The sequence below is a fragment of the Carex rostrata genome, chromosome 2 (assembly GCF_964058835.1).
Source record: "Carex rostrata chromosome 2, lpCarRost1.2, whole genome shotgun sequence".
Taxonomy (NCBI): Eukaryota; Viridiplantae; Streptophyta; class Magnoliopsida; order Poales; family Cyperaceae; genus Carex; species Carex rostrata.
The window spans coordinates 3,606,608-3,632,740 of record NC_135919.1 but is presented as its reverse complement, the minus strand read 5'-3'; the positions used below and the strand labels follow the sequence as shown (position 1 = coordinate 3,632,740).

Below are 26,133 nucleotides of genomic sequence, written 5' to 3'. Positions count from 1 at the left end.
ACAGAGAAGGTTGACTTGTCGCCTTCAATATCTCTGCCGCCACTATCTGACAAGTGTATATTCCGTTTCTGCATCAATTAATTTTTAAAAATTATCAACATGCAAACAAGCCAACCTGTTTATTTTTTTTTATTCACTAGTGAAAATGTATGTGATCAGCTTACATAAAGCGTGTATCATCCCAGTCTCAACGCTTTTGTATTGCTCTAAACAAGTTGATAACTTTGAAGTTTGTGTCTGTGTGGCTCAGTTCAATGCAGATTTCTCACTGGATTGTATTACTGTACATGCTTCATATGTCCTAATTCAGGGGGATAAATTTCAAATAAATAACTTTGCACATATGTGGTGATATAAGATATAAAACTGAAAGGGTGATGCATAATAAGTTAGATTGATAAATCACCTTGCTGATTCAACAAGCATTTTCTCACTGACTGGAGAGCAGCTAATTAGGAAAACTACACGTGTCATCTCAGATAAACCCTGCATGTGAAGGAACTAGATGCATTAGTACAATCCACATAAGGCATGCAAATTTAGGTAAAAGGAAAAATACTGTTTTTTCTGTATCAGAAAAATATTGTTTCCATGTGCAATTAAGCTGGAATTTATTCTAATTTTACTATATGCAATTCCTAATTTTGGAAATACAGTATGTCTTAATTCGGGCTAAAATGTTGGAAACTTTCTGTATGCTGCATCCTTTTCTGGTACGAACTGGTATAGAGAAACTGTTTTTTCATCAAAAAAAAGAATATAGAGAAACTGTTGAGAGAAAATACTGGTAAACAGAAAACGGATTTTTTCAAAATGCTCAATTATATTTTCTCATACAACAAAATTACAGAAGTTCACCTACTTAATGTACTACCTAACAATAACCACCCAATACTTTCTAAAAATACATTTTAATCTAAATATAACATCTGCTTTTCCAACACTGCCCCTGCTGTGCATTATGCAGAAAAAATGCTATTACATAACTTAAGAAATTGGTGCAACCAAGTAACAAATTCTATGACAAAACCCACATGAAATTATGGTTTAACAACCAATTGATTTCCTCAATCATATGAAATATTAATTTTATCCCAACATATTAGCCCAGCTGACCTGGTGTCATGGAAATGGGCCCCATTAACATATCCTACAATGTGGAAAAACCAGGGTTGAAACCTATCCACCAATAAACAAGGGCAATGCAATCAGTTTACATTTCATCAGACAAAACTAAGTCTATCTATATGCCTGCATCCATAATTATCTGCTAAACACATCTGAAATTGCAGTTCAGTATAGTCCCCATTTTCAGTGAAAAATTTATCAGGTGAGGGAATTGACATCTAGGCCCCTCTCATTAAAAACTCTTGCTACATCTGGTACAAGTACTGTGCCAGTATGGTTACAGATGCAGTTAGTTCAGGACTAAACTGGGACAACATATTTTCTTATCCAAGTAAAGACAACAGATCACCCAGAGAAGTAATGAATTAAAAGCTGCCTCACCTGGTACCTAAGGTGAAAGATAAATTAGTGGTACTAATTAAAAGCAAAGCAGGTACTGCCCACCTGCACCACTTAAAGAAAATGAAATGGACAAAAAATAGCAAAAGGAAAGAACTACTACAAATAACTTGTGAATATAAAGTTGAAAAGAATGTACCTTGTGAATACAAAGTTGTGAAATAATGAATCTGATTTCTTTCACAGCCAATGGCCACCACGTCCTTCAATTTTCTTCATTTTTAGAGAAGCAGGTAACTTTGGGAGTTCCTCCAGTAAATCAGCTTTCCGGATTTCTAGCTTCCTAAGGGCAGTTAGCCTCACCATTGTAGCAGGTAATGACTTCAGAAAGCTTGCATCGTTGATAATCAATTCCCTTAGAGAAGCAGGTAACTCCGGAAGCTCTTCCAGATTAGCTTGTTCGATTTCTAGTCTTTCAAGAGCAGTGAGACTCATCAGTGTAGCAGCCCTTGACTTCAGAGAGCTTGCATTCCCAATATAGAGATCCCTTAGAGAAGCAGGTAACTCTGGGAGATGCTTCAGCCAATCAGCATGATCAATATGTAGCTCTTCAAGCATAGTGAGCCTCGCCAGTGTAGCAGGCAATGACTTTAGAGATCCACTAAACCATATAGTCAACGATCTTAATGAAGCAGGTAACCCTGGGAGATGCTCCATCGAAAGAGCTCCGAAGATTTTTAGCTGTTCAAGCACAGTGAGCCTCGACATTGTTGCAGGCAATGACTTCAGGGAGTTTGCAAACCCGATGTCCAACTTCTTAAGGGTACTGTTGTTTTGCAGCAGCCATTTCTCCGGCAATTCCTCCATACTTGAACAATCATTGACTTCCAGTTCGCTTACAAATTTGAGGCTTCTCAGTGGTTCAATAAAAAGGAGAGAGAGGTGATCGATTTTAAGATCAGAGAGCTTTAATGACGCCAAGTTGTTTCCTTGGTTAACACCAAGTGTTTGTTCCCTAGATGAATGTTCGACGAGCTTGTCACATCCACTGATATGCCAACAACTGAGTGATCTAAAAGCATTTTCTGAGGAAGGAATACGAGAAATGTTTGCACAGTTATAAATCAAAAGATCAGTGAGAGAAGTGAGACGTGATGCTGACTCCAGCAGTGGTACATCAAGTTCACCGCAGTTTCTTATGAAAAGATTTGTGAGTGACGGGGGCAGGAGGTTGCTCTGGTTATCAACTGCCTTTAGCATTGGGCATTCGAGAATAGATAGGGACATTAGCGACACAAATTTCCCAAAAGCATCTATTGGAATATCTACAAGATTCATGCAATCCTTGATATATATATACCGAAATGACTAAAAGTTTATGTTGTCTGGCTGTAGAAAACCATTCAATGCTGTTAATTTTGGGCAGTTTCTTATTTCCACATTTCTTAGTGATGATGATGTTGATGGCCCGCCCTTTGAGGCAGAACTTTGGTAATATCCTGGAAGAGCACTAACTCCAACATTCTCTATCCAAAAAGAATTCAGAGAAAATGGTAGATTGGGACATTCGGTTAGATTTTGGCAATCTTTCATGCACAACTGTCTTAGTGACAATAATTTCCCAAATGCACCAACCGGTACAAATACCAGTTTCTCACAGCCGTTGATGGTTAATTTCACAATAGATTGCAAATCTAGGTTTTCTTGCTGCAAAAATCCATTCAAGGACATTAAGTTGGGGCAGCTTTTTATCACCACTTCTCTTAGTGGTGATTTCAAGAATAATGGGTGAGGAGTGTTATTACCAGAAGATTGCTGCAAGTTTGGAAGAGCAGTCAGACCTACATTATGAACTCTAAATTGAATTAGGGAAAGGGGCATATTAGGTAACATATCCAAGTTTGGACAATCAAATATATCAACACCTTTCAGATATGGCATTTGCCATGAAAAAAATTGGTTTTTCCAAACAGGACAATTAGATAATTTTAGAGATGACAAGTTAAAAGGGGATGAATCCTTCATCCAACTAGGAGATCTTTGGCCTTTATAATTCTCAACTGTCAATTTCATGAGATTTGGATGGGGTTGGAGGAAGTTAATAATTTGCTCTGGGTTATCAGAATTGCTCTCTGAGGTCCATTTCAAGGAGAGCGATATGAGATTAGACTTCTCTAATAGGTTGGCATTCTTAGCTTCATTGGGATTCTTTATATTGTTAATATTCTTTATGAAAAGGTGTTGAATATTGTTTAGTTTTTCCAATTCATTTATATGTTGACCACTCTCTTGTCCAACAAAAAAGGTTAACTCCCGTAAAAACATCAGCTTGTGGACTCCATGAATAGTTTGCATTATCACCTTAGGAAGCCTTAGGTAACGCAACATAAGTAGATTGGTCATTCCAGTTGTTTCAATTCCCGAATAGGATGAATTATCACTTGTTGGAAACTCTAGTACTTGCAAATGATAAAGTTTGAAAACTGAAGCGAGAAATGAGTAATTTAACGATTTAGTGTCAGTGGATAGGTAGCGAAGGTGTACCAAACAACTCATATCTTCGGGCAATTCAAAGCTACTGTATCCATTTATTTTCAATAAACGTAAAGGTTTTTTGATTATATTACTCGGTAAAACAAAATCTGAATCACATCCAATAATAATAACCAAGCTACGTAAATTCCCAAGAGTAGAGACCTTGTCAATTTCACTTCCATGTACAGACACATGTCGTACAGTTCTATCTATGGTAATAGATTTATCATTAGGCTCTATTCTACAACATTCCCCAGTGGAAACATTACGGGCCAAGTCATGCATCAAATCATGCATGACATACCTTTCACTTTTCCATGATTTAGAATATTCAAAGAACGATTTCCTCAAAAGGAGATTGAAGTAATGTTCTCCAATATCTTCTGGGCTTTCTGGCCTTGATTGTTGCTGGATAAATCCAGAGGCGATCCACATTTTGATCAAATCATCTTTAATAAACTGATAATCTTGAGGAAATATGCTACAAAACCTAAAACATACTTGCAAATCTGATGGTAAATGGTTGTAACTAATCTTCAAAACATCCATCACATCCTCTGCTTGCTCCAAGTTAAAAAGAGACCAGTGATTCAAACAATTTCTCCAATACTTGTGGTCCATACGGGAATTCAGTAAGCTTCCAATTACCTTTGCTGCTAATGGACTACTTCGGAGCAATTTTAGTATTTGATTTGCAACTATTTGTAAATTTCGATGATTGTCAGGGTTAAAACCACGAAATGCATAGCTATAGAAGAGCAATCGCAACTCTTGCTCTCGTAAGCCTTCTAATGCTAGATATTTATGCTCCGTATTTATCACATTAGCAAGCAATTCTGCCACAGATTTCATTCTAGTTGTTAATATGATTTTACTCCCTTGTTGTACAAACTTCAAAGGGGCTATCAGTTGCTCCCAATCGCACCTCTTTTTATCGTCCCAAACATCATCTAGAATGAGAAGGACTTTCTTTGAAAGTACCATATCCTTCAAGCTCTCCTGAAGCGCATTTAATGTTTTGCCACAATTAGTTTCGCTGAGCATCTTTCTCGCTACATCTTCAACACTGAAGTTGGTTGAAACACAAATCCAAATTGTTTTGTCAAATTGTTTTTCCTTCAACATCTCTTGATATGCAAATTGCGCAAGGGTGGTCTTTCCTTGTCCACCCACCCCAACAATAGCAAAAGAAGAGAGGTGAACATTAGTTGGTCGCTTCAGCCAATCAATTATCTCGTTCTTCTCAACTTCCCGTCCAAACACCTCATTTTCAGCTAAAAAGGAAGTAGTTTGCCCCTTCAAAATTTTACCAACTTCTTGCGCTGATTCCGAAAGACTATTAAAATTGCCAAGTTGGAGGAGATCTTCCACACCATCAGAAGCCCGATTTAACATTATTATAGCCTTCTTTAGCCTCTCCATAGGATCATTGTTAGTACACACTTTTCTCTTCTTTGAGCTAGAAGAGGAGTCTTCCGCCTCATCTCGGTTTTTCACCATATCCTCCAGTTTTTTGTACTCCAACTCATCGAGCACGTCTTCGGATGCTTCAACTGCCTGCCTAAACTGCTCGACCCATTGGCCAGCATCCGGGTGCTTCATCTTTAGTGCTTCAGCAATGCCCATGACAGCTCTGATCTTGGGAAGAGCTGTCTGTAGCTTGTTGAGCTCAGCTTCGCTGTCATCTGCGAGCATATGGCGACGTAAGTACGAATAACCTGTGTCGACAAGGTTCTCAATAACAGACGACCCTGCGGTGCTGAAAAGGTTCGAAACAGCAGAACCTGCTAGGCTTGCAATGGTTGAAAGAGCCATCACTAGTGGAAAATATGGAATCAGGATCGGTTATATACACATATCAGTAACGGAATCCAACCGATCCTGATGAAGGCGATACTGATACTATCAGGATCGGTTTTATATTTTTTAAAGAACCGTTCCAAATAGAAACTAATAGGATCGGTTTTTTCATAAAACCGATCTTAATAGTAGTTATCTAGATCAGTTTTTGAATAAAAACCGATCCAGATAGGAACTATTAAGATCAGTTTTTATATAAAAACCGTTCTTGATAATATTTTCGAATATTTTTTTTTATTAAAAATTTCATATCTATATCAGTTTTTGAATAAAAACCGATCCAGAAAGGAACTATTAAGATCAGTTTTTATATAAAAACCGTTCTTGATAATATTTTCGAATATTTTCTTTTATTAAAAATTTCATATCTAGATCAGTTTTTGAATAAAAACCGATCCAGATAGGAACTATTAAGATCAGTTTTTATATAAAAACCGTTCTTGATAATATTTTCGAATATTTTTTTTTATTAAAAATTTCATATCTAGATCAGTTTTTAAATAAAAACCGATCCAGATACGAACTATCAAGATCAGTTTTTATATAAAACCGATCCTGATACTTTTTTTTTGTTGGAATGAGGATCTGAAATCTGGATCGGTTTTTAAAAAAATAACCGATCATAATAGTAGTAATCTGGATCGGTTGTTTAAAATAACCGATCCTGATGTTTTATTGAAGCTAAAAAAAATATTTTTATTTATTTAACCAGCTTCCATATATATTTTGCTGGCCAGCATCCTAAATATTTTTTTTTTTGCACAGTAAGAAACAATAATCAAATATCATATACACATCATAAATTAAATATCATACACATCTTAAATTATTACAAAAAATTCATGTTCATACAAAGTTTTGTGAAGCATTACATATTATAACAAGAAATTTAAATCCAAAAAAAATTAATTAACAAACATACAAGTGACTAATTGAGCTATTTCTTCAATTAACACACATTTATGCAATTAATGTAAAGCACAACAATAAAAAAATCAATAATTACCTCTTTTGCAATCACATCACTTGAGATTAAAAAAGATCCTAAAAATAAAAACAAATGTAACAATTAGATGGAAAAACATTTTACAATAAAAAATACAAAAAAATGTGTTTTTAAAGCATAATAATGAGAAAATTATATAAAGTTAATACCGTAATAGTTGATCGGCCGAGCCGGAGGTGCGAGAGGCTCGGCTTTGAGAGGAAGAGACGGAGAGAAAGAGAGAGAGAGACACGGAGGAGAGGGAGAGACGGAGACAGAGAGAGAGACACAAAGAGTACAGAGGGAGAGACGGAGACAGTGAGAGAGACGCTAAGTTGAAAATGAGAGGCGCGGAATGAAAATAAGAAGAACCCTAAGCAGGTTATATAGGGAGTTATCATTAGGATCGGTTGTTTATAAAAAACCGATCCTAATAGTATTAGGATCGGTTTTTTATAAAAAACCGATCCTAATACTAATTTTTTTTGGCGGGACTAACTTTGAAAAAAATAGTATCAGGATCGGTTTTTTATATAAAAACCGATCTTGATAAATTTTTTTTTCAAAATGGGTTCTGCAAAAAAAAAAAAAAAATCAGGATCGGTTTTTTATAAAAAACCGATCCAGATACTATCAGGAACGGTTTTATTGCTAAAAACCGTTCTTGATAATTTTTTTTTTTTTTTTTTTTTTTTTTTTGCTGCAGAACCAACTTTGAAAAAAAATAGTATCAAGATCGGTTTTTTATAAAAAACCGATCCTGATACTATATATAAGAAAGATCACTGCGGTAAACCCCACTCATATTGATGGTCTATCAACCATCAAACGGCTACCATTTATTTTCTTTTCTGTTGATAATGCATGTACACAGATAAATATTAAGAAAAATGTGAAAAATATCAAATTTATTTATTTGTGTTTGTATGGCCAAATCAACTCTACTATGATCAATTTTGTACAATTTTATTATTATTAATGGCATCAAATTGTTAAATGGAATGCAGACCGTTCATTTCTGCATGATCATCCAACGGTGGGTCTGTAATTAAATGACATGTAATAATTTTTAAAATGATCAAGATATAACATGGAACATTAATAACGTAAAAGTGCCGAAGGCCCGACAACTGTAAGTTTTGATCCAACGTAAATTATTTACGGCCGTGCGATGTTGCTATATTGTTTTGCTTTGATGAACTAGTACACGAATCCCGAATTGTATCAAATTTTATAATGGTGAAATTAATATGACATTCTTTCATTTTAACGGTTCCGATCGACCAAATGCTAATATTCGTATTCGTTCCTTCACAACCCCACACAACAAGGGTTCAAGTCCTATGTATATTATTATATGGCACAAGTCATTGATGCATCATGCATGATTGTATAAAAAAATTCAATAGTCAAAATGACTTCAAAATGAAATATCAATGTCAAATAACTAATTATATTATCACATAAATTTTAATAATGTAAATTACATTAATTTTCATCAAAAAATATTTATAATTGAACCATATGCCATATACAACAACCATATATATATTCTATTAATCACCACACTAATTACATATACAACAACCATATAATTGAACCATATGCCATATACAAAAAAATAGTATTAGAATTGGTTATTTGAAATAACTGATTCTAATACTATTTTATTTTCAAAGTTGTTCTTAAAAAAAAAAAAAAAAAAAAAAATTATCAAGAACGGTTTTTAGCAATAAAACCGTTCCTGATAGTATCTGGATCGGTTTTATTGCTAAAAACCGATCCTGATGCTATTTTCTGATATATATTTTATTTGTTAGATGTATTTAAGTTATCTGAGAAATATATATATAACCAGAGATTATTTAAAAAAAATAAACAACTTGTTTGTGTTTGTATAATTGTTTGTTTAATTATTTATTTGTTATTTATAAATTAATACCATAAAATTAATTGCTTAATTGATGTCATGAACAAATGGAAACGAATTCATATTACCTGAGATAACAAAATATATATGGTTAGACCAAGACCATATTGATTCGAATTTTATCAGACGGTTCATATATAGGATGTACATAGGGAATTAAATATCTTTAATTTGACATCTTTAAAGAAATTAATTCAATTATAAACCTCTTTTTTTAAAAATATATATACTTGAAAGCTGACCAGGTTTTACAATGCTACCTTTAAAAAAAAAAAAAAAAAAAAAAAAAAAAATTTATCAAGAACGGTTTTTAGCAATAAAACCGTTCCTGATAGTATTTGGATCGGTTTTATTGCTAAAAACCGATCCAGATGCTATTTTCTGATATATATTTCATTTGTTATATGTATTTAAGTTATCTGAGATATATATATATAACCAGAGATTATTTAAAAAAAAATAAACAACTTGTTTGTGTTTGTATAATTGTTTGTTTAATTATTTATTTGTTATTTATAAATTAATACCATAAAATTAATTGCTTAATTGATGTCATGAACAAATGGAAACGAATTCATATTACCTGAGATAACAAAATATATATGGTTAGACCAAGACCATATTGATTCGAATTTTATCAGACGGTTCATATATAGGATGTACATAGGGAATTAAATATCTTTAATTTGACATCTTTAAAGAAATTAATTCAATTATAAACCTCTTTTTAAAAAAATATATATACTTGAAAGCTGACCAGGTTTTACAATGCTACCTTTAAAAAAAAAAAAAAAAAAAAAAAAAAAAAAAAAAATTTATCAAGAACGGTTTTTAGCAATAAAACCGTTCCTGATAGTATTTGGATCGGTTTTATTGCTAAAAACCGATCCAGATGCTATTTTCTGATATATATTTCATTTGTTATATGTATTTAAGTTATCTGAGATATATATATATAACCAGAGATTATTTAAAAAAAAATAAACAACTTGTTTGTGTTTGTATAATTGTTTGTTTAATTATTTATTTGTTATTTATAAATTAATACCATAAAATTAATTGCTTAATTGATGTCATGAACAAATGGAAACGAATTCATATTACCTGAGATAACAAAATATATATGGTTAGACCAAGACCATATTGATTCGAATTTTATCAGACGGTTCATATATAGGATGTACATAGGGAATTAAATATCTTTAATTTGACATCTTTAAAGAAATTAATTCAATTATAAACCTCTTTTTTAAAAAAAAAATATACTTGAAAGCTGGCCAGGTTTTACAATGCTACCTTTAAAAAAAAAAAAAAAAAAAAAATTATCAAGAACGGTTTTTAGCAATAAAACCGTTCCTGATAGTATTTGGATCGGTTTTATTGCTAAAAACCGATCCAGATGCTATTTTCTGATATATATTTCATTTGTTATATGTATTTAAGTTATCTGAGATATATATATATAACCAGAGATTATTTAAAAAAAAATAAACAACTTGTTTGTGTTTGTATAATTGTTTGTTTAATTATTTATTTGTTATTTATAAATTAATACCATAAAATTAATTGCTTAATTGATGTCATGAACAAATGGAAACGAATTCATATTACCTGAGATAACAAAATATATATGGTTAGACCAAGACCATATTATTTCGAATTTGATCAGACGGTTCATATATAGGATGTACATAGGGAATGAAATATCTTTAATTTGACCTCTTTAAAGAAATTAATTTAATTATAAACCTCTTTAAAAAAAAAAAAAAAAGTACTTGAAAGCTGGCCAGGTTTTACCATGCTACCTTAAAAAAAAAAAAAAAAAAAAAAAAAAAAAAAAAAAAAAAAAAAAAAATTTTATCAAGAACGGTTTTTAGCAATAAAACCGTTCCTGATAGTATCTGGATCGGTTTTATTGCTAAAAACCGATCCAGATGCTATTTTCTGATATATTTTAATTTGTTATATGTATTTAAGTTATCTGGATCGGTTATTATGTATAGACCCGATCCAGATGCTATTTTATGATATATTTCAATTAATAAGATTTATTTGAGATATTTTAATTATCAGGATCGGTTTTTGTTGGAAACGGATCCTGATACTATCAGGATCGGTTTTTACTAAAAACTGATCCAAATGATTGAACTATTAGGATCGGTTCTAAAATAAAACCGATCCTGATAGTATCAGGATCCGTTTCCACAAAAAACCGATCCTAATAGTAATAAACTAGGATCGGTTGTTACTAAAAACCGATCTGAATAGTTTTTAGGATTGGTTTTTTTAAATAAACCGATCCAGATACTTATTAGGATCGGGTGTCCATATAACCGATCCAGATAGGCCGATCCTGATTTCTGTTTTTCCACTAGTGCATCCTAAAGTTCCTTCTTTTCCCGGGTCACCTTCCTCACATCAAAGCCCTTTTTTTTTTTTGTTGTTGTTGTTGTTGTTGTGTTTCTTGGGAATGAAAAGGAACAAGTAGCAACTTCTTCTTCTTGTTTTTTTTTCTTTTCTTTTTTTGCTGTAAACACGTACCAAATTGTTGAATTTAGAAATGAAGATAGCAAAAGACAGCTTCTTTCAATAATAAAATAAAGGAAATGAATAGTCCAGAAACGAAGATAACAAGAGATAAAGAGATCAGGAGTTAGAGGTTATGAAAACGGATACCGTGCATCAGATGACAAGAGATCGAGAGAGAGGGCTGAGAGAGAAACAGAGATTTGGAAAACACAAACGCATACCCTACGGCAAGAGATCAAAGAGAAAGAGAGAGAGTCGGAAACAGAGATTGGTAGATAGATTGAAGGTAGTTGCAAAGAGATGAATAGATCACTAGAAAGATTGATTGAATTAGCTGAGGAAAGAGAGAGAGAGAGACGGAACAGGGGAATTAGCTTGACTTGAAACTCTCGTCTACAACATTATTGTAGATGGACAGATACTATGTGGCATGTACCGAGTTACAAGCTGTAGTGATATCCCTGCAGGATATGAATACAACTTATACAAGTACTTGGTATTTGGTGAAGGCAAAGTGGAAGGTTCAATGACTCGCCACACTGTCAGTACTTACTGTATTGGATTTACCAAGAAACAGATTCTTTTTGTTTTTTTTTTGGAAACTTGAGCGACGACTTTTGTCATGGGGCTGGTAGAAACACTTTTTTAAATGAAACAGAGGGCCGTTCACTTATTTTATTTTATGTGGTATCCTACTCTGCAATCCTTGATCTATTCGAACTGACTTTTGGCTCAAATAATTAATTAAACAAAAAAAATATAATTTTAATGAAGAAAATAAAAAAAAGAATTAATTTATCATGTACAACATTGATACAAGATCAAAAGAGTTTAATTTATAATGTTGTTTTATTCTACTGTAAGTTACTCAAGTCAAATGTAACGTTAGCATATCAGCTAGCACATTAACAAGTAAAATATAATTTTTTTTATTATGTTCGAACTGTCCAAAGTACTCAATAAAATCTATGTATATAAATATTGTAGAATACAAAAAATTTCAAATTTTATAATATTTTACTAAATTTATCATGTTTGATTTTGATATGCATATATTCATATTTTATATTATTTTAGGTTCAACATTAAATTTAAAATTCCTAAATAATAATGATATTAAGTTGATAGTTTAACATATTGTTCAAGATATATAAGAACAATTTTACTTAACTGTAGTATCAGTAAATAAATAATCGATTGTACTTCTCTAACAATGGAAACAAAATAATTTGAACCAAATATTTTTGAAAGAAAAATTCAGATATACAATTCTAGACAACGTCCCGCAAACTTCTCAGTTAGACATAGAGAGGCGTGAGAAAAAAATATGTCATACCCACTTGGCCACTACAAAGTATATACAAACCGTCCATATGCACAAAGAATAATATAATATATATCTCACACCCACACCCACTACAAACCTAATTCACATCATCTGAGATATCTCAAACTTTGAATGGATCTGTCAAAAATCTGAACCATTCAAATCTTTTCTGCAGGAATATCAAAGCAGATTACAACTGACCCCTCCATCTCAAATGGACACCGAATAGAAATTCAAATGGCCTCTTGGTTAGGCTAAGTGCATTTTTTTGAAAAAAAAAATAGACAGTGGCTGTCTAGTGAAAGAAAAGTTGAAGAAAATTACAAATTTACAATCAGATGATAAATTTATTTATTATTTGCAGCAGTGCGCCTTTTTTGCTATCAATGAAAACAACAACATTATATCATGTAATATACAACTTTACACATGGGGTCTAAGTTTACTCCTAAGCGATCCACATATAGAGAGCATATATAATTGTACATGACACGAAACACAAGATCCATAACCCATCCAAATTAAAATATAGTGATTACTTAACTAACACATCAAGTACAAAAATCAAGATACGAAAAGAAAGTTGCAATTCCTTATTATTATTATTATTATTATTATTATTATTATTAAACAAAGGCTACTATCCAGCCCGTTGTATTAATTACCAGAAACAAATACATGGTGAGGAACTACTGAAAAAATCGAAATTAAGACCTGAACCTAGAAAAACCCATGGGAACCTCTCATGCATAAACTAGCTACTGAACTCTACTAACTGATCCATTAGTGGGAAATAGCATGGTTTCAGTACATACTATTTTGCATCATTGGCGAGCTAGGGATCCCAAACTCAAAACCTTAACCACAAACCCAAAAAAAGAAAACTGCCTACCGGTAAACGTGTACCATATTTTAGTCTATCATCTCATATAGCATTTTATTACATCTCAAAGCTTTTAAAAAGAAACCAAAATCCAAAAAATCTGCTCAACAATGCAGTTAAATAAAACTTAGAAATCAGTTCTTATCACAGAACACAAGGATTACTAAAGAGTGGAAAATCATGTTACTGTCATCCCCTCCACTGGTACCATCTGTACCAGTCAATCTTGCCTCTCATCCAAGGTCAGTGCATTAAGTGAGGGCAATCAATACACTGTAATGGAATCATATCCATATCTCCAGGTCTCCACTTCTTAAGTTCTGATGCCTTTGCAGCTGCTTTGTCACCTCCTTTTACATATTTCCTGTCCAAAGATCCAACCATGATTAATGGTGAAAATTGTGTTTCTGATAGAAGGGATGGGAGAACCATTGAAACATATATTAAAAACAGTGTAGCATACTGCACTAAACATTATTAAAAAAGCTTGTTGCTGGATAGTATTAAATTGCAATGCATAATGAACCTCATCATCAAATCAGTGCCAGTTTTCAAACTGATCTTGACAAGCACCCATTCAAAACCAAATCTGAACCATTTTGAACCATTCGGTGAAATAAGAGTATTACGAAAAAATAAAATATAATCACTTTGTGTTAAGTTTAGTACTGAACACATTAAATTGTAATGAGAGAATTAGATATCCTGAGTCCTTTCCTGTCTCTCTCATCAATGTCACACGTTAAGTTCCCATCTCCCCCTCAATTCCATTAAATTCAATAAGGGTTACAATGAAGTCAATGAACAATAACTGTTACTGCTTAGATTTTGGAAATTTTCCATTAAATTGATGACTTTATTGTTTTTATTTTAACCCTACAACTTTTTACCCAGGTTTGCAAACAATTGCAGTACATTTTTAGATTGTTGTAATTTGCTCAGGAAGGAAAATATGATGGGGCCTGATGCAACTAATATATCCATAATAGAAGGGTCTTTTCGTAAAATTCTCTTTTATTCCTGGAATACATTGGATGATTTTTGCAGAAAATGTAAAAAGAGTAGGAAACTTCCTAGAATTTTGAAATAAATATGTTCCCAAATCTCCTTCCAGACAAAGTATTTGATATATTTCTAGAAAATATTTTTGAGAAATTTAGATATATGCACATCATAACTTGTTTAATTAGATTTCCCATCTAAATATAACTATATTATAAATTTATCCATGACTCTATTAAATCAATTAAAAATAATGATTCATAGTTATAAAAAAAAATAAAAAAAGACAATTATACCCTTACAAACCTTCTGTATTATAATTGCATCTGCTCAAGCAGCTCTCCGTTCAAAAACTGGGCTTCTGACGCTCCAGCTCCTTAAACCATCGACCTCCAATATATCCCTCTCTTTGTCCATTACAAAATTGCTCTCCATATCGCCAGCATTAGTATCTTTGTTGAAAGACGTCGACACTGGATTTGTTTCTTTCTAACCAGGATCTTGAGCTCGTTCACAGTTCAACACAACTCGTTGATGTAATCTATGGCATTTGACACTATTGTTGCCGGATCATCCTATATATAAATATACCTCATATGTATATATTTTTTGAGAAAATATTAATACAATTAACATAAACAATGAAGCAAATGTACATGTACCTTGGTTCTGTTGGAGATCACTGGATCAGAGCCTTGAGCAATTCATAATTTCATACTTATCACAGAGCCTCTCTCTCATTTGCTTTTCCTTCTTCTTAATTTGTTCCCTTCGGTGCCGAACCACTGCCTCTCTGCCTCCTGGCTCCACCCTGCACGCTCTCAAACTGGCCCACATTGTACCCCTCTATGATCCCTGGGATGGACCCAGAGCTTTCGCTCGGCGGCGACCCATAGGTCATATTAGACAGTTGTTGATGCTGCTGCTGGTACAGTACCGGAACTCCTGTTGGTCGTACAACATGTCAGTGGGTGGTGCACAGAGCCGAGTCAATAGGTCCGTGTGGTATGTGGAGTAGTTGGATCCAGTGACATTGTGTTCCTGGTGGAAGTCAATTTCTGGGTAAGTATCAAAAATACACGTGCATTCAAAAGACAGAATTCAGCCTATGACTAATTACATTGAATCTTCTCCATGGCTTCAAGTTGACTTCAAGTACCAGTTCCAGATGCAAAAGAAAAGTATATCACCAGTTGTAAAAAATGGAGTACAAATTTTGAAAAGTTAACAAGCCTAAATTAACCCTTAATTGAGATGACATAACATCCCAATAAAGCAAAAGTTTAACACAATTTTTATCCCAAATATTAGTATATGCGAAATTACCTGAAACAATGAGACAGAGGGAGGGGGTATAATTGTCTTATTATTTTTTTTTATAACTATTAATCATCATTTTTAATTGATTTAATTGAGAAATGGGTAAATTAAATAACTAATTTTGAAGTTTTGATGGGGAAATATCTAATCAAACAAGTTATGATGGGCTTATATCTAAATTTCTCATTATTTTTTTGGGGTGGGGGGTTGTTGAAGGAAGTAGACAACTAACAATATCGACTATTGCATGAAAGGTACAGATAGGATATATGACATTTTCAAACTCGGTAGGGAGATTTCACCCAAATATAGAGAAGGTTGACTCATCACCTTCATTATCTCTGCCGCCACTATCTAACAAGTATATTCCGTTTCTGCATCAATTAATTTTTAAAAATTATCAACATGCAAATAAGGCCAACCTGTTTATTATTTTTATTCACTAGTGACAATGTATGTTATCAGCTTACATAAAGCATGTATCATCCCAGTCTCAGCGCTTTTGTATTGCTCTAAACAAGTTGATAACTTTGAAGCTTATGTCTGTGTGGTTCAGTTCAATGCACATTTCTATAGTGTACTGTACATGCTTCATATGTCCTAATTCAGGGGTATAAAATTCAAATAAAACTGAAATAAAACTGAAAGGGTGATGCATAACAGGTAAGTTTGAGAAATCACCTTGCTGATTCAAGAAGCATTTTCTCACTGACTGGAGGGCAGCTAATTAGGAGAACTACACGTGTCATCTCAGATAAACCCTGCATGTGAAGGAACTATATGTATCAGTACAATCCACATAAGGCATGCAAATTCAGGTAAAAGGAAAAATACTGTATCCATGTGCAATTAAGCTGGAATTTATTCTAATTTCACTATATGCAATTCCTAATTTTGGAAATACGGTCAAGTCTTAGTTCGGGCTAAAATGTTTGAAACTTGGCTGTATGCTGCATCCTTTACTGGTACGAACTGGTATAGAGAAACTGTTGACAGAAAATACTGGTAAACAGAAAACTGATTTTTCAAAATGCTCAATTGTATTTTCTCATACAACAAAATTACAGAAGTTCATACCTGCTTAAAGTACTACCTAACAATAATAAGCCACTACTTTCTAAAAATACAGTTTAATCTCGATATAACATCTACTTTTCCGACACTGCCCCTGCTGTGCATTATGCAGAAAAATGCTATTACATGACTTAACAATAGACTTTACGATAATTATAGAACATGTTAATTATGGTATCTACTAACTCAACTATTGAATCAATATTCAACATAAAATTCTGCAAACCACAAACCATGATTGAAATAATAACTAGCATGGTTGTATTTTAAGTTTCCAACTAATACCGATACTAGCCCCTGGCTGGTACAATAACCAAGATACTGCAACCAATGACAGGTAACAGACACCTAGTTCAAAAACAGCACGGCCATCTCTATCTCTTAAAACTAAGCAACAAAATTTGCTTCAAAAGAAAATGAAAATTGAAAATTAATAGAAAAAATCAAATGAGAAGTGCTCTGATATATAGCGCGATTTGTCACATGTTGTCCTTGTACTCAGACAGAGGCACATACCGACTCAGGCCAAAGAAGACGACCCAAACAGCACTATCACTGGCCTCCAAGCTTCCACATTTCCTTCCATTATCTCTAATTAGAATATTAATCTGAAAATGAAACAAATTAATGAAAATCCAGTACCTCAGTAGATAATGAATGCTAGTTTCTATCTATATCAAGCCTTTTTCATTCAAGAGATTGGCAAGTAGCAAGAATCCACTAGTGGAAAAACAGGAATCAGGATCGGCTTATCTGGATCGGGTGTACTGACCAACCGATACTAATACCTACCTGAATCGGTTCTATCACTAAAACCGATACTAAAAGCTAATGAAAGCACAGCACATGAACTATCAGCATCGGTTCTAATATTAAAACCGATGCTGATACTATCAGCATCGGTTCTAATATTAAAACCGATGCTGATACTATCAGCATCGGTTCTAAGTTTAGAACCGATTCTGATTGTAAAGTATCAGCATCGGTTCTAAGTTTAGAACCGATTCTGATTGTAAAGTATCAGCATCGGTTCTAAGCTTAAAACCGATGCTGATACTATCAGCATCGGTTTTAAGCTTAGAACCGATTCTGATTGTAAAGTATCAGCATCGGTTCTAAGCTTAGAACCGATGCTGATAGTTCTTATTTAGCTTTATCCCGAAGTCTGATTCTTCACAGAATCATTTTTCTTTCTTCTTCCTCCATTGCTTGGCGCAGCAGCTATCTTACTGGGCATTTATCAGCTATCTCACTCTTCGTTCTCAGGTTCATTAATTGATTAATCATCTCTTTTCTCAAGTTTGATGTTAGATCTAGCACAATTTAGGTTCTAATTCGGCCCATTTTATAAACCCTAATCTATCTTTTAGGTTTTAATACATTTTTATATTTTAAGCTTTTCTTTATATGTGAAGATGAGCAAATTCATGATATATATGAATTTTTGATATAACTATATTTGCACATGCATGCTATATTTGAGCTTTTGATATATACCCATATATAGCATGCATCATATATATGTTATATAGTATTTGGCTAATATGCTATGGGTTGCATAGAGGCCTCCCGTGCTACGGCTCAATATTTGAGTTTTCAAAATACTCACGGTCGATCCGAACCGTTTATCTTGTTCTCCGTATTAATATGTGTTTGGAGACCAAATTTGACATTTTTTGGAAATTGTTTACTATTTTTTTATGGTCCAGATTTGTCTGAAAAACAACGATTTTCAATAAATCTAAAAAAATAGTTAAAAATTTCCAAAAAATGTAAAATTTGGTCTCCAAACACATATTAATACGGAGAACAAGATAAACGGTTCGGATCGACCGTGAGTATTTTGAAAACTCAAATATTGAGCCGTAGCACGGGAGGCCTCTATGCAACCCATATATAGCATCGTAGCCAAGTCCATGTTATATATATATACATCTCTTATTTAGGTTCCGATGGTTTAATTTTGTAGTTTGGCTATTATTGAGAGATTTGGTGCAGCGATCTTCATCTCACTCGGTACGGCATCTAAAAAATTTGTAAGTACCACATAAAACTCATGTTTAATTAGTTTTGTGCATAAATGTGTATTTCGATAGCTAGACTAAATAGATTTGTAGTAAGTATGTAGCTAGAGTATTGTCTTGAGAGCCAAAACCGCATGATTAATGCCTTTAAGTCATGATACCTGTTCAAAATTAATCCATTAGGGATTAATTTTGAATAGTCCCCGTTTTGGGACTGCTCTTTGAATACTTTGTCTCAATTAGGATGTGACCACTTGTTAGTCGTGTTTTAGTATTTAAGAAAATTTCGGCAGCATTTCTCCTTATTAGTTCCCCGAATACTCGGGGAACTAAGGGGAAATGCTGCCGAAATTTTCTTAAATACTAAAACACGACTACCAAGTGGTCACTACTGAGACGAAGTATTCAAAGAGTGGGATAGGATGGTAACCAGGCCCCATGTAAGCCTTACTGTGAATATAATTTAGTACCCCAAGCTTGTTCTAAATTAATTGTGTTCCACTATAATTGCAGATGGACCGCAGTTGGATGTACGAAGCATCACGTCTATCGGATGAATATACGACAGGTGTCGAGGAATTTATCAGAGTTGCTATGGAAGATATGGCGAATAAGGGGAGTACAATGATGTCGTGTCCTTGTCGTGATTGTAACAATGGTCAAAAATTTTCCAATGATACTGATATCTGTATATAACCGATACTGATTCTATTTTTTCCAATGATATCATGTCCTTTTTTATTTTATAAATAAAATTGTCTATGATGATTTGGTCCAAAATCTCATGATCAGTATTTGCACACTAATTGGATTTTCTCATGGTCTCTCATGATCAGTATTTTGTCCAAAATCTCATGATGCCATAACTATACATATCCAATTAGGCTTGGTTGCTGCTTGATCCTCAAGAGCACCTAGCCAATACTGTTAATTATACATGTTGACAAGGTATCTCCTGGCAAATAAGGCTGTAGCTAATGAATTAGAGATATTACTAATAACATTTTTTTTTGTTTAATAGTCTAACCTCATTGATCTCCTCAGCTGGACTAAAAGTGCACTGCAACTCGATCCTCTGGGACAATTTTGCATTTCCTTTGAACTTTTCCAACTGCAGTTCTAGCACTGGCCAACTCAAACAGCACTATCACTTCAGTTCTATCACCTGGTCATCAACTGTTCCAATTAATATGCAAATTCGGTAAAGAATTAGTAAAGGGAATCTTACACTAAAATAACTCAGCAAGGGACCAGTGTACATTATATTTGGTATTATTATATTCATTTAACAAGAAAGGTAAATATCTCAACTAGTGTATCGAAGATTAAGTGATAAATTTTCTAATAAATTAAACAAATTAACAACAAGCTTTTCACTGCCATGCTTCTTAAGAAATTGGTGCAACCAAGTAATAAATACTAAGTCAATCTATATGCCCGTATCCATAATTATCTGCTAAACACATCTGAAATTGCAGTTTAGTATAGTCCCCATTTCAGTGAAAAAATTATCAGGTGAGGGAATTGATATCTAGCCTCCTCTCATTAAAAAATCTTGCTACATCTGGTACAAGTACTGTGCCAGTATGGTTACAGATGCAGGTAGTTCAGGACTTAACTGGGACAACATATTTTCTTATCCGAGTAAAAGACAATAGATCACCCAGAGAACCCAAAAAGCTGCCTCAATTGGTACCAAAGGTCAAAGATAAATTAGTGGTATTAATTAAAAGCAAAGCAGGTACACTTACAGAAAATGAAAAGGATAAAAAATAGCAAAAGGAAAGAACGGCCATAAATAACTTTTGGCTAACAACATCAGACACTTTAACATGGAATTTAGGTAACCTTCAAAAAACATGGAATTTGGGCAAATTAGTCCCTGATATGGTGGAACTTATTGTTAGAAATGCGGTTTGGATGCTTTGTGAATTTTGTGCACGTACCTTTGAAACCATAACTTTTAATTTGCTTTTTATATAAAAAAACTTGTTATTCATCTAATCAGCACGTCCTTTCTGAAGTTTTCTGTTGTGTGGTTTCAACTGTTTCAGTTCTTTTTTGGAAACATTTTTGGTGTCTTTTTTGTAATTTGAATTGCTATTCTTCTAATCAGCACTTCTAAATTTATTTTGTTGACCCTTCTTCTTTTATACGGGCTTGGGGCCAGTTATATCATTCAAACATAGACGGAGTTCAAAATTTGATAAGATATGTTAGCATCTCAAAGTAAAAATAAAAGAAGTAAAGTAGAACAGAAAGCTTGGAAATAAGGAGGGATGTATAATTTTATACCTGCATGGTGATTTTGTCTATAATAATCCACTGTTCCTCTGAGCTATTACAGTTAAGTCAGCACTACTCATTGGGGCATTCTTTCTGTAGGCATAAATCAAATTAAAAAATAAAAGAAGTAAAGTAGAAGATATAGCTTGGAAATAAGGAGGAATGTATACAGTATACAGTAACAGTATACTCTGAATTCTTTCTGTAGGCAAAAATCAAAAGGAAAAAAAAAAATACGCATATTAGTTGAAGTTTGAGAAGACGAGATGGAAGTGTCAATATTATTATCTGATGAATAACAGATTCCAATTTATTGCAAGAGCTTTTTATTAATTTTAAGAAATTGAAAAGAATGTACCTTGTGAAATAATGAACCACTATCCTACTGCAGGTATCTGATTTCTTTCACAGCCAACGGCCACCACGACCTTTAATTCTCTTCCATTCTAGAGAAGCAGGTAACTTCGGGATTTCCTCCAGCAAATCAGCTTTCAGGATTTCTAGCCTCCTAAGGGAAGTTAGCCTTGCTATTGTAGGAGGCAATGACTTCAGAGAGCTTGCACCCTTGATAATAAACTCCCTTAGAGAAGCAGGTAACTCCGGAAGCTCTTCCAGATTAGCTTGTTCAATTCCTAGGCTTTCAAGAGCAGTGAGAGACTTCAAAGTGCTTGCATTCCCAATATTGAGAATCCTTAGAGAAGCAGGTAACTCCAAGAGATGCTTGGGCCAATCAGCATGATCAATATGTAGCTTTTCAAGCATAGTGAGCCTCGCCAGTGTAGCAGGCAATGACTTCAGAGATCTACTTGGCAATATAGTCAACGACCTTAATGAAGTAGGTAACTCTGGGAGAAGCTCTAGCGAATCAGCTTCGATGATTTTTAGCTCTTCAAGCACAGTGAGCCTCGACATTGTTGCTGGCAACGACTTTAGAGATTTTGCATACCTGATGTTCAACTTCTTGAGGGTACTGTTGTTTTGCTGTAGCCATTGCTCCGGCAATTCCTCTATACTTGAACAATCACTGACTCTCAGTTCGCTTACAAATTTCAGGCTTCTCAGTGGTTCAATAAAAAGGAGAGAGAGGTGATCGATTACAAGATCAGAGAGCTTCAATGACACCAAGTTGCTTCCTTGTTTAACACCAAGTGCTTGTTCCCTAGATGAATGTTCGACGAGCTTGTCACATCCACGGATATGCCAATAACTAAGTGATACAAAAGCATTTTCTGAGGAGGGAATACGAGAAATGTTTACACAGTTAAAAATCGAAAGTTCAGTAAGAGCAGTGAGACGTGATGCTGACTCCAGCAGTGGCACATCAAGTTCACCGCAGTTCATTATGAAAAGTTTTTTGAGTGACGGGGGCAGGAGGTTGCTCTGGTTATCAACTGCTTTTAGCATTGGGCATTCGAGAATAGATAAGAATATTAGCAACACAAAATTTCCAAAAGCACCTATTGGAATATCTACAAGATTCATACAATCATCGATACTTATATCCCGAAATGACTGAAAGTTTATGTTGCTTGACTGCAGAAAACCATTCAATGCTGTTAATTTTGGGCAGTTTCTTATGTCCACATATGTTAGTGATGACGATGTTGATGGTCCGCCCCATGAGTCAGAACTTTGGTAATATCCTGGAAGAGCACTAACTCCAACATTCTCTATCTCAAAATGTTTCAGAGAAAGTGGTAGACTGGGACATTCGGTTAGATTTTGGCAATCTTTTATGGACAAGAAGCTTAATGACAATAATTTCCCAAATGTATCTACCGGTACCAATACCAGTTTCTCACATCCGCTGATGGTTAATGTCACAATAGATTGCAAATCTAGGTTGTCTTGCTGCAAAAATCCATTCAAGGACATTAAGTTGGGGCAGCTTTCTATCTCCACTACTCTTAGTGATAATTTCAGAGATAATGGTTGCGAGTTATTATTAGAAGTTTGGTGAAAATCCGGAAGAGCAGTCAGACTTACATTATGAATTCTAAATTTTCTTAGAGAAAGGGGCATATTAGGTAACTTGTCCAAGTTTAGACAATTACATATATCAATACTTTCCAGATATGGCATTTGCCATGAAAACAATTGGTTTTTCCAAACAGGACAATTAGAAAATTTTAGAGATGACAAGTTTAAAGAGGAAGAATCCTTCATCCAGTTAGAAGATCTTTGGCCTTTATAATTCTCAACTGTCAATTCCATGAGATTTGGGTGGGGTTGGAGGTAGTTAATAATTTGCTCGGGGTTATCAAAATTGCTCTCTGAGGTCCATTTCAGTGAGAGCGATATGAGATTAGTCTTCTCTAATAGGTTGGCACTCTTAGCTTCATTGGGATCCTCTATATTGTCAATGTTCTCAATGGAAAGGTGTTGAATACTGTTTAGTTTTCCCAATTCATTTATATGTTGACCACTCTCTTGTCCAACAAAAAAGGTTAACTCCCGTAGAGACGTCAGCTTATGGACTCCATGAATAGTTTGCATTATCTCCTTGGGAAGCCTTAAGTAACGCAACATAAGTAGATTGGTCATTCCAGTTGTTTCAATTCCCAAATAGGATGAATTATCACAACTTGTTGGAAACTCTAGTACTTGCAAATGATAAAGTTTGTAAATTGAAGCGAGGAATGAGTACTTAACGGATTCAGTTTCAATGGATAGGTAGCGAAGGTGTACTAAACAACTCATCTCTTCGGGCAATTCAAGGCTACTGTATCCATTTATTTTCAATAAACATAAAGGTTTTTTGATTAAATTACTCGGTAAAACAAAATATGAATCCTTTTCAGTAATAATAACCAAACTACGTAAATTCCCAAGATTAGAGACCCTGTCAATTTCTCTTCCATGTACAGACACATGTCGTACAGTGCTATGTATGGTAATAGATTTATCATTAGGCTCTATTCTACAACATTCCCCAATGGAAACATTACGGGCCAAGTCATGCATCAAATCATGCATAGCATACCTTTCACCTTTCTGTAATTTAGAATATTCAAAGAATGATTTCCTCAAAAGAAGATCGAAGTAATCTTCTCCAATATCTTCTGGGCTTTTTTCTTTGCTTGATTGTTGCGAGATAAATCCAGAGGCGATCCACATTTTGATCAAATCATCTTTATTAAATTGATGATCTTGAGGAAATATGCTACAAAACCTAAAGCATACCTGCAAATCTACTGGTAAATGGTAGTAACTCAACTTTAAAACATCCATCACATCCTCTGCTTGCTCTAAGTTAAAAAGAGACCCGTGATTCAAAATTTTTCTCCAATACTGGTGGTCCATACGGGAATTCAGTAAGCTTCCGATTAACTTTGCTGCTAATGGACTACTTCGGAGCAATTTTAGTATTTGATCTGCAACTATTTGTAAATTTTGATGATTGTCATGGTTAAAACCACGAAATGCATAGCTATAGAAGAGCAATCGCAATTCTTGCTCTCCTAAGCCTTCTAATGTTAGAGATTTATGCTCTGTATTTATCACATTAGCAAGCAATTCTGCAACAGATTTCATTCTAGTTGTTAATATGATTTTACTCCCTTGTTGTACAAACTTCAAAGGGGCAATCAGTTGCTCCCAATCACACCTTCTCTTATCATCCCATACATCATCTAGAACGAGAAGGATTTTCTTTGACAATACCATATCTTTCAAGCTCTTTTGAAGTGCATTCAATGGTTTACCACAATTAGTTTCGCTGAGCATCTTTCTCGTTACATCTTCAACACTGAAGTTGGTTGAAACACAAACCCAAATTGTTTTGTCAAATTGTTTTTCCTTCAACATCTCTTGATATGCAAATTGCACAAGTGTGGTCTTCCCTTGTCCACCCACTCCGACAATACTAAAACAAGAGAGGTGAGCATTAGTTGGTTGCTTCAGCCAATCAATTATCTTGTTCTTCTCAACTTCCCGCCCAAACACCTCATTTTCAGCTAAAAAGGAAGTAGTTTGCCCCTTCAAAACTTGACCGACTTCTTGCCGTGATTCCAAAAGACTATTAAAATTGGCAAGTTGGAGGAGATCTTCCACACCGTCAGTAGCCCAATTTAACATTGTTACAGCCTCTTTCAACCTCTCCACAGAATCATTGGTAGTACACAGTTTTCTCTTCTTTGAGCTAGAAGCGGTGTCTTCCGCCTCATCTCGGTTTTTTACCATATCCTTCAGTTTTTTGTACTCCAACTTATCAAGCACATCTTCAGATGCTTCAACAGCTTGCCTAAACTGCTCGAACCATTGGCCAGTATCCGGGTGCTTCTTCTTGAGTGCTTCAGCAATGCCCATGACAACTCTAATCTTGGGAAGAGCTGTTTGTAGCTTCTTTAGCTCGGCTTTGCTATCATCTGCGAGCATATGGCTATGCAAGTACGAATAACCCGTGCTGACAAGGTTCTCAACAACAGAGGACCCCGCTGTGCTGACAAGGTTCGAAACAGCGAAACCCGCTAGACCTGCAATGGTTGAAAGAGACATCTCGAAATTCCTTCTTCTCCTGTGTCACTTTCTTCAAATCCAAGCAGGTACTTTTTTTTTTGTGTGTGTGTGTTTTGTGTTTATTGGGAATGACAAGGAACAAGTAGCAATTTTTTTTTTTTTTTTGTGGGCTGTAAACACGTATCAAATTGTTGGATTTAGAAATGAAGATAGCAAAAGGCAGCTTCTTTCAATAATAAAATAAAGGGAATGAGTAGGCTAGAAACAAAGATATATAACAAGAGATCAAGAGTTAGAGATTCTTGAAACAGATACCGGGCATTAGATGACAAGAGATCAAGAGAGAGGGCTGAGATGAGAAACAAAGATTAATTTTGAAAACTCAAACGCGTACCTTACGGCAAGTAATCAGAGAGAGAGAGAGAGAGAGAAAGAGAGGTCGATAGATTGAAG

At 34.2% G+C, this 26,133-nt stretch overlaps 2 protein-coding genes across 7 annotated transcripts; both read right to left on the bottom strand.

Moving 5' to 3' along the window:
- Positions 1–29: 29 nt before the first annotated feature.
- Positions 30–26,133, bottom strand: LOC144569476 (putative disease resistance protein RGA3). 4 transcript variants are annotated; one of them, XR_013516068.1, is made up of 4 exons: positions 21,598–26,133; positions 1,667–1,697; positions 407–486; positions 49–301 (listed from the first exon to the last, which is right to left on the bottom strand). XR_013516068.1 is itself a non-coding variant. In XM_078319848.1 (1 exon), the coding sequence occupies exon 1, from the start codon at positions 25,717–25,719 to the stop codon at positions 21,628–21,630; it is 4,092 nt and encodes a 1,363-aa protein (XP_078175974.1). In that variant the 5' UTR covers positions 25,720–26,133; the 3' UTR covers positions 21,581–21,627. The 4 variants fall into 4 exon arrangements, 1 of the variants encoding a protein (XP_078175974.1); XR_013516072.1 differs by lacking the exons at positions 1,667–1,697; positions 21,598–26,133 and adding an exon at positions 20,740–21,216 and having other exon boundaries at positions 30–301; positions 407–1,636; XR_013516070.1 differs by lacking the exon at positions 49–301 and having other exon boundaries at positions 326–486.
- On the bottom strand, positions 13,204–20,101 carry LOC144569491 (uncharacterized). Of its 3 annotated transcripts, XM_078319875.1 has the most exons (8): positions 19,964–20,101; positions 17,429–17,520; positions 16,520–16,599; positions 16,169–16,212; positions 15,639–15,667; positions 15,181–15,559; positions 14,825–15,093; positions 13,204–13,880 (listed from the first exon to the last, which is right to left on the bottom strand). In XM_078319875.1, the coding sequence occupies exons 3-6, from the start codon at positions 16,585–16,587 to the stop codon at positions 15,416–15,418; spliced, it is 285 nt and encodes a 94-aa protein (XP_078176001.1). In that variant the 5' UTR covers positions 16,588–16,599; positions 17,429–17,520; positions 19,964–20,101; the 3' UTR covers positions 13,204–13,880; positions 14,825–15,093; positions 15,181–15,415. The 3 variants fall into 3 exon arrangements, with proteins under 3 accessions (XP_078176001.1, XP_078176009.1, XP_078175993.1); XM_078319883.1 differs by lacking the exon at positions 17,429–17,520 and having other exon boundaries at positions 19,964–20,065; XM_078319867.1 differs by lacking the exons at positions 17,429–17,520; positions 19,964–20,101 and having other exon boundaries at positions 16,520–17,422.

Excerpts from the sequence above, each read along its gene's own strand:
- LOC144569476 (XM_078319848.1), bottom strand. The coding sequence starts at position 25,719 with ATGTCTCTTTCAACCATTGCAGGTCTAGCGGGTTTCGCTGTTTCGAAC.
- LOC144569491 (XM_078319867.1), bottom strand. The coding sequence starts at position 16,605 with ATGCAGGGTTTATCTGAGATGACACGTGTAGTTCTCCTAATTAGCTGC. Across the intron at positions 16,213-16,519 it reads ATGCTTCTTGAATCAGCAAG|AAACGGAATATACTTGTTAG; the intron begins GTGATTTCTCAA and ends TAATTGATGCAG. Across the intron at positions 15,668-16,168 it reads TGGCGGCAGAGATAATGAAG|TCAACTTGAAGCCATGGAGA; the intron begins GTGATGAGTCAA and ends TGGTACTTGAAG.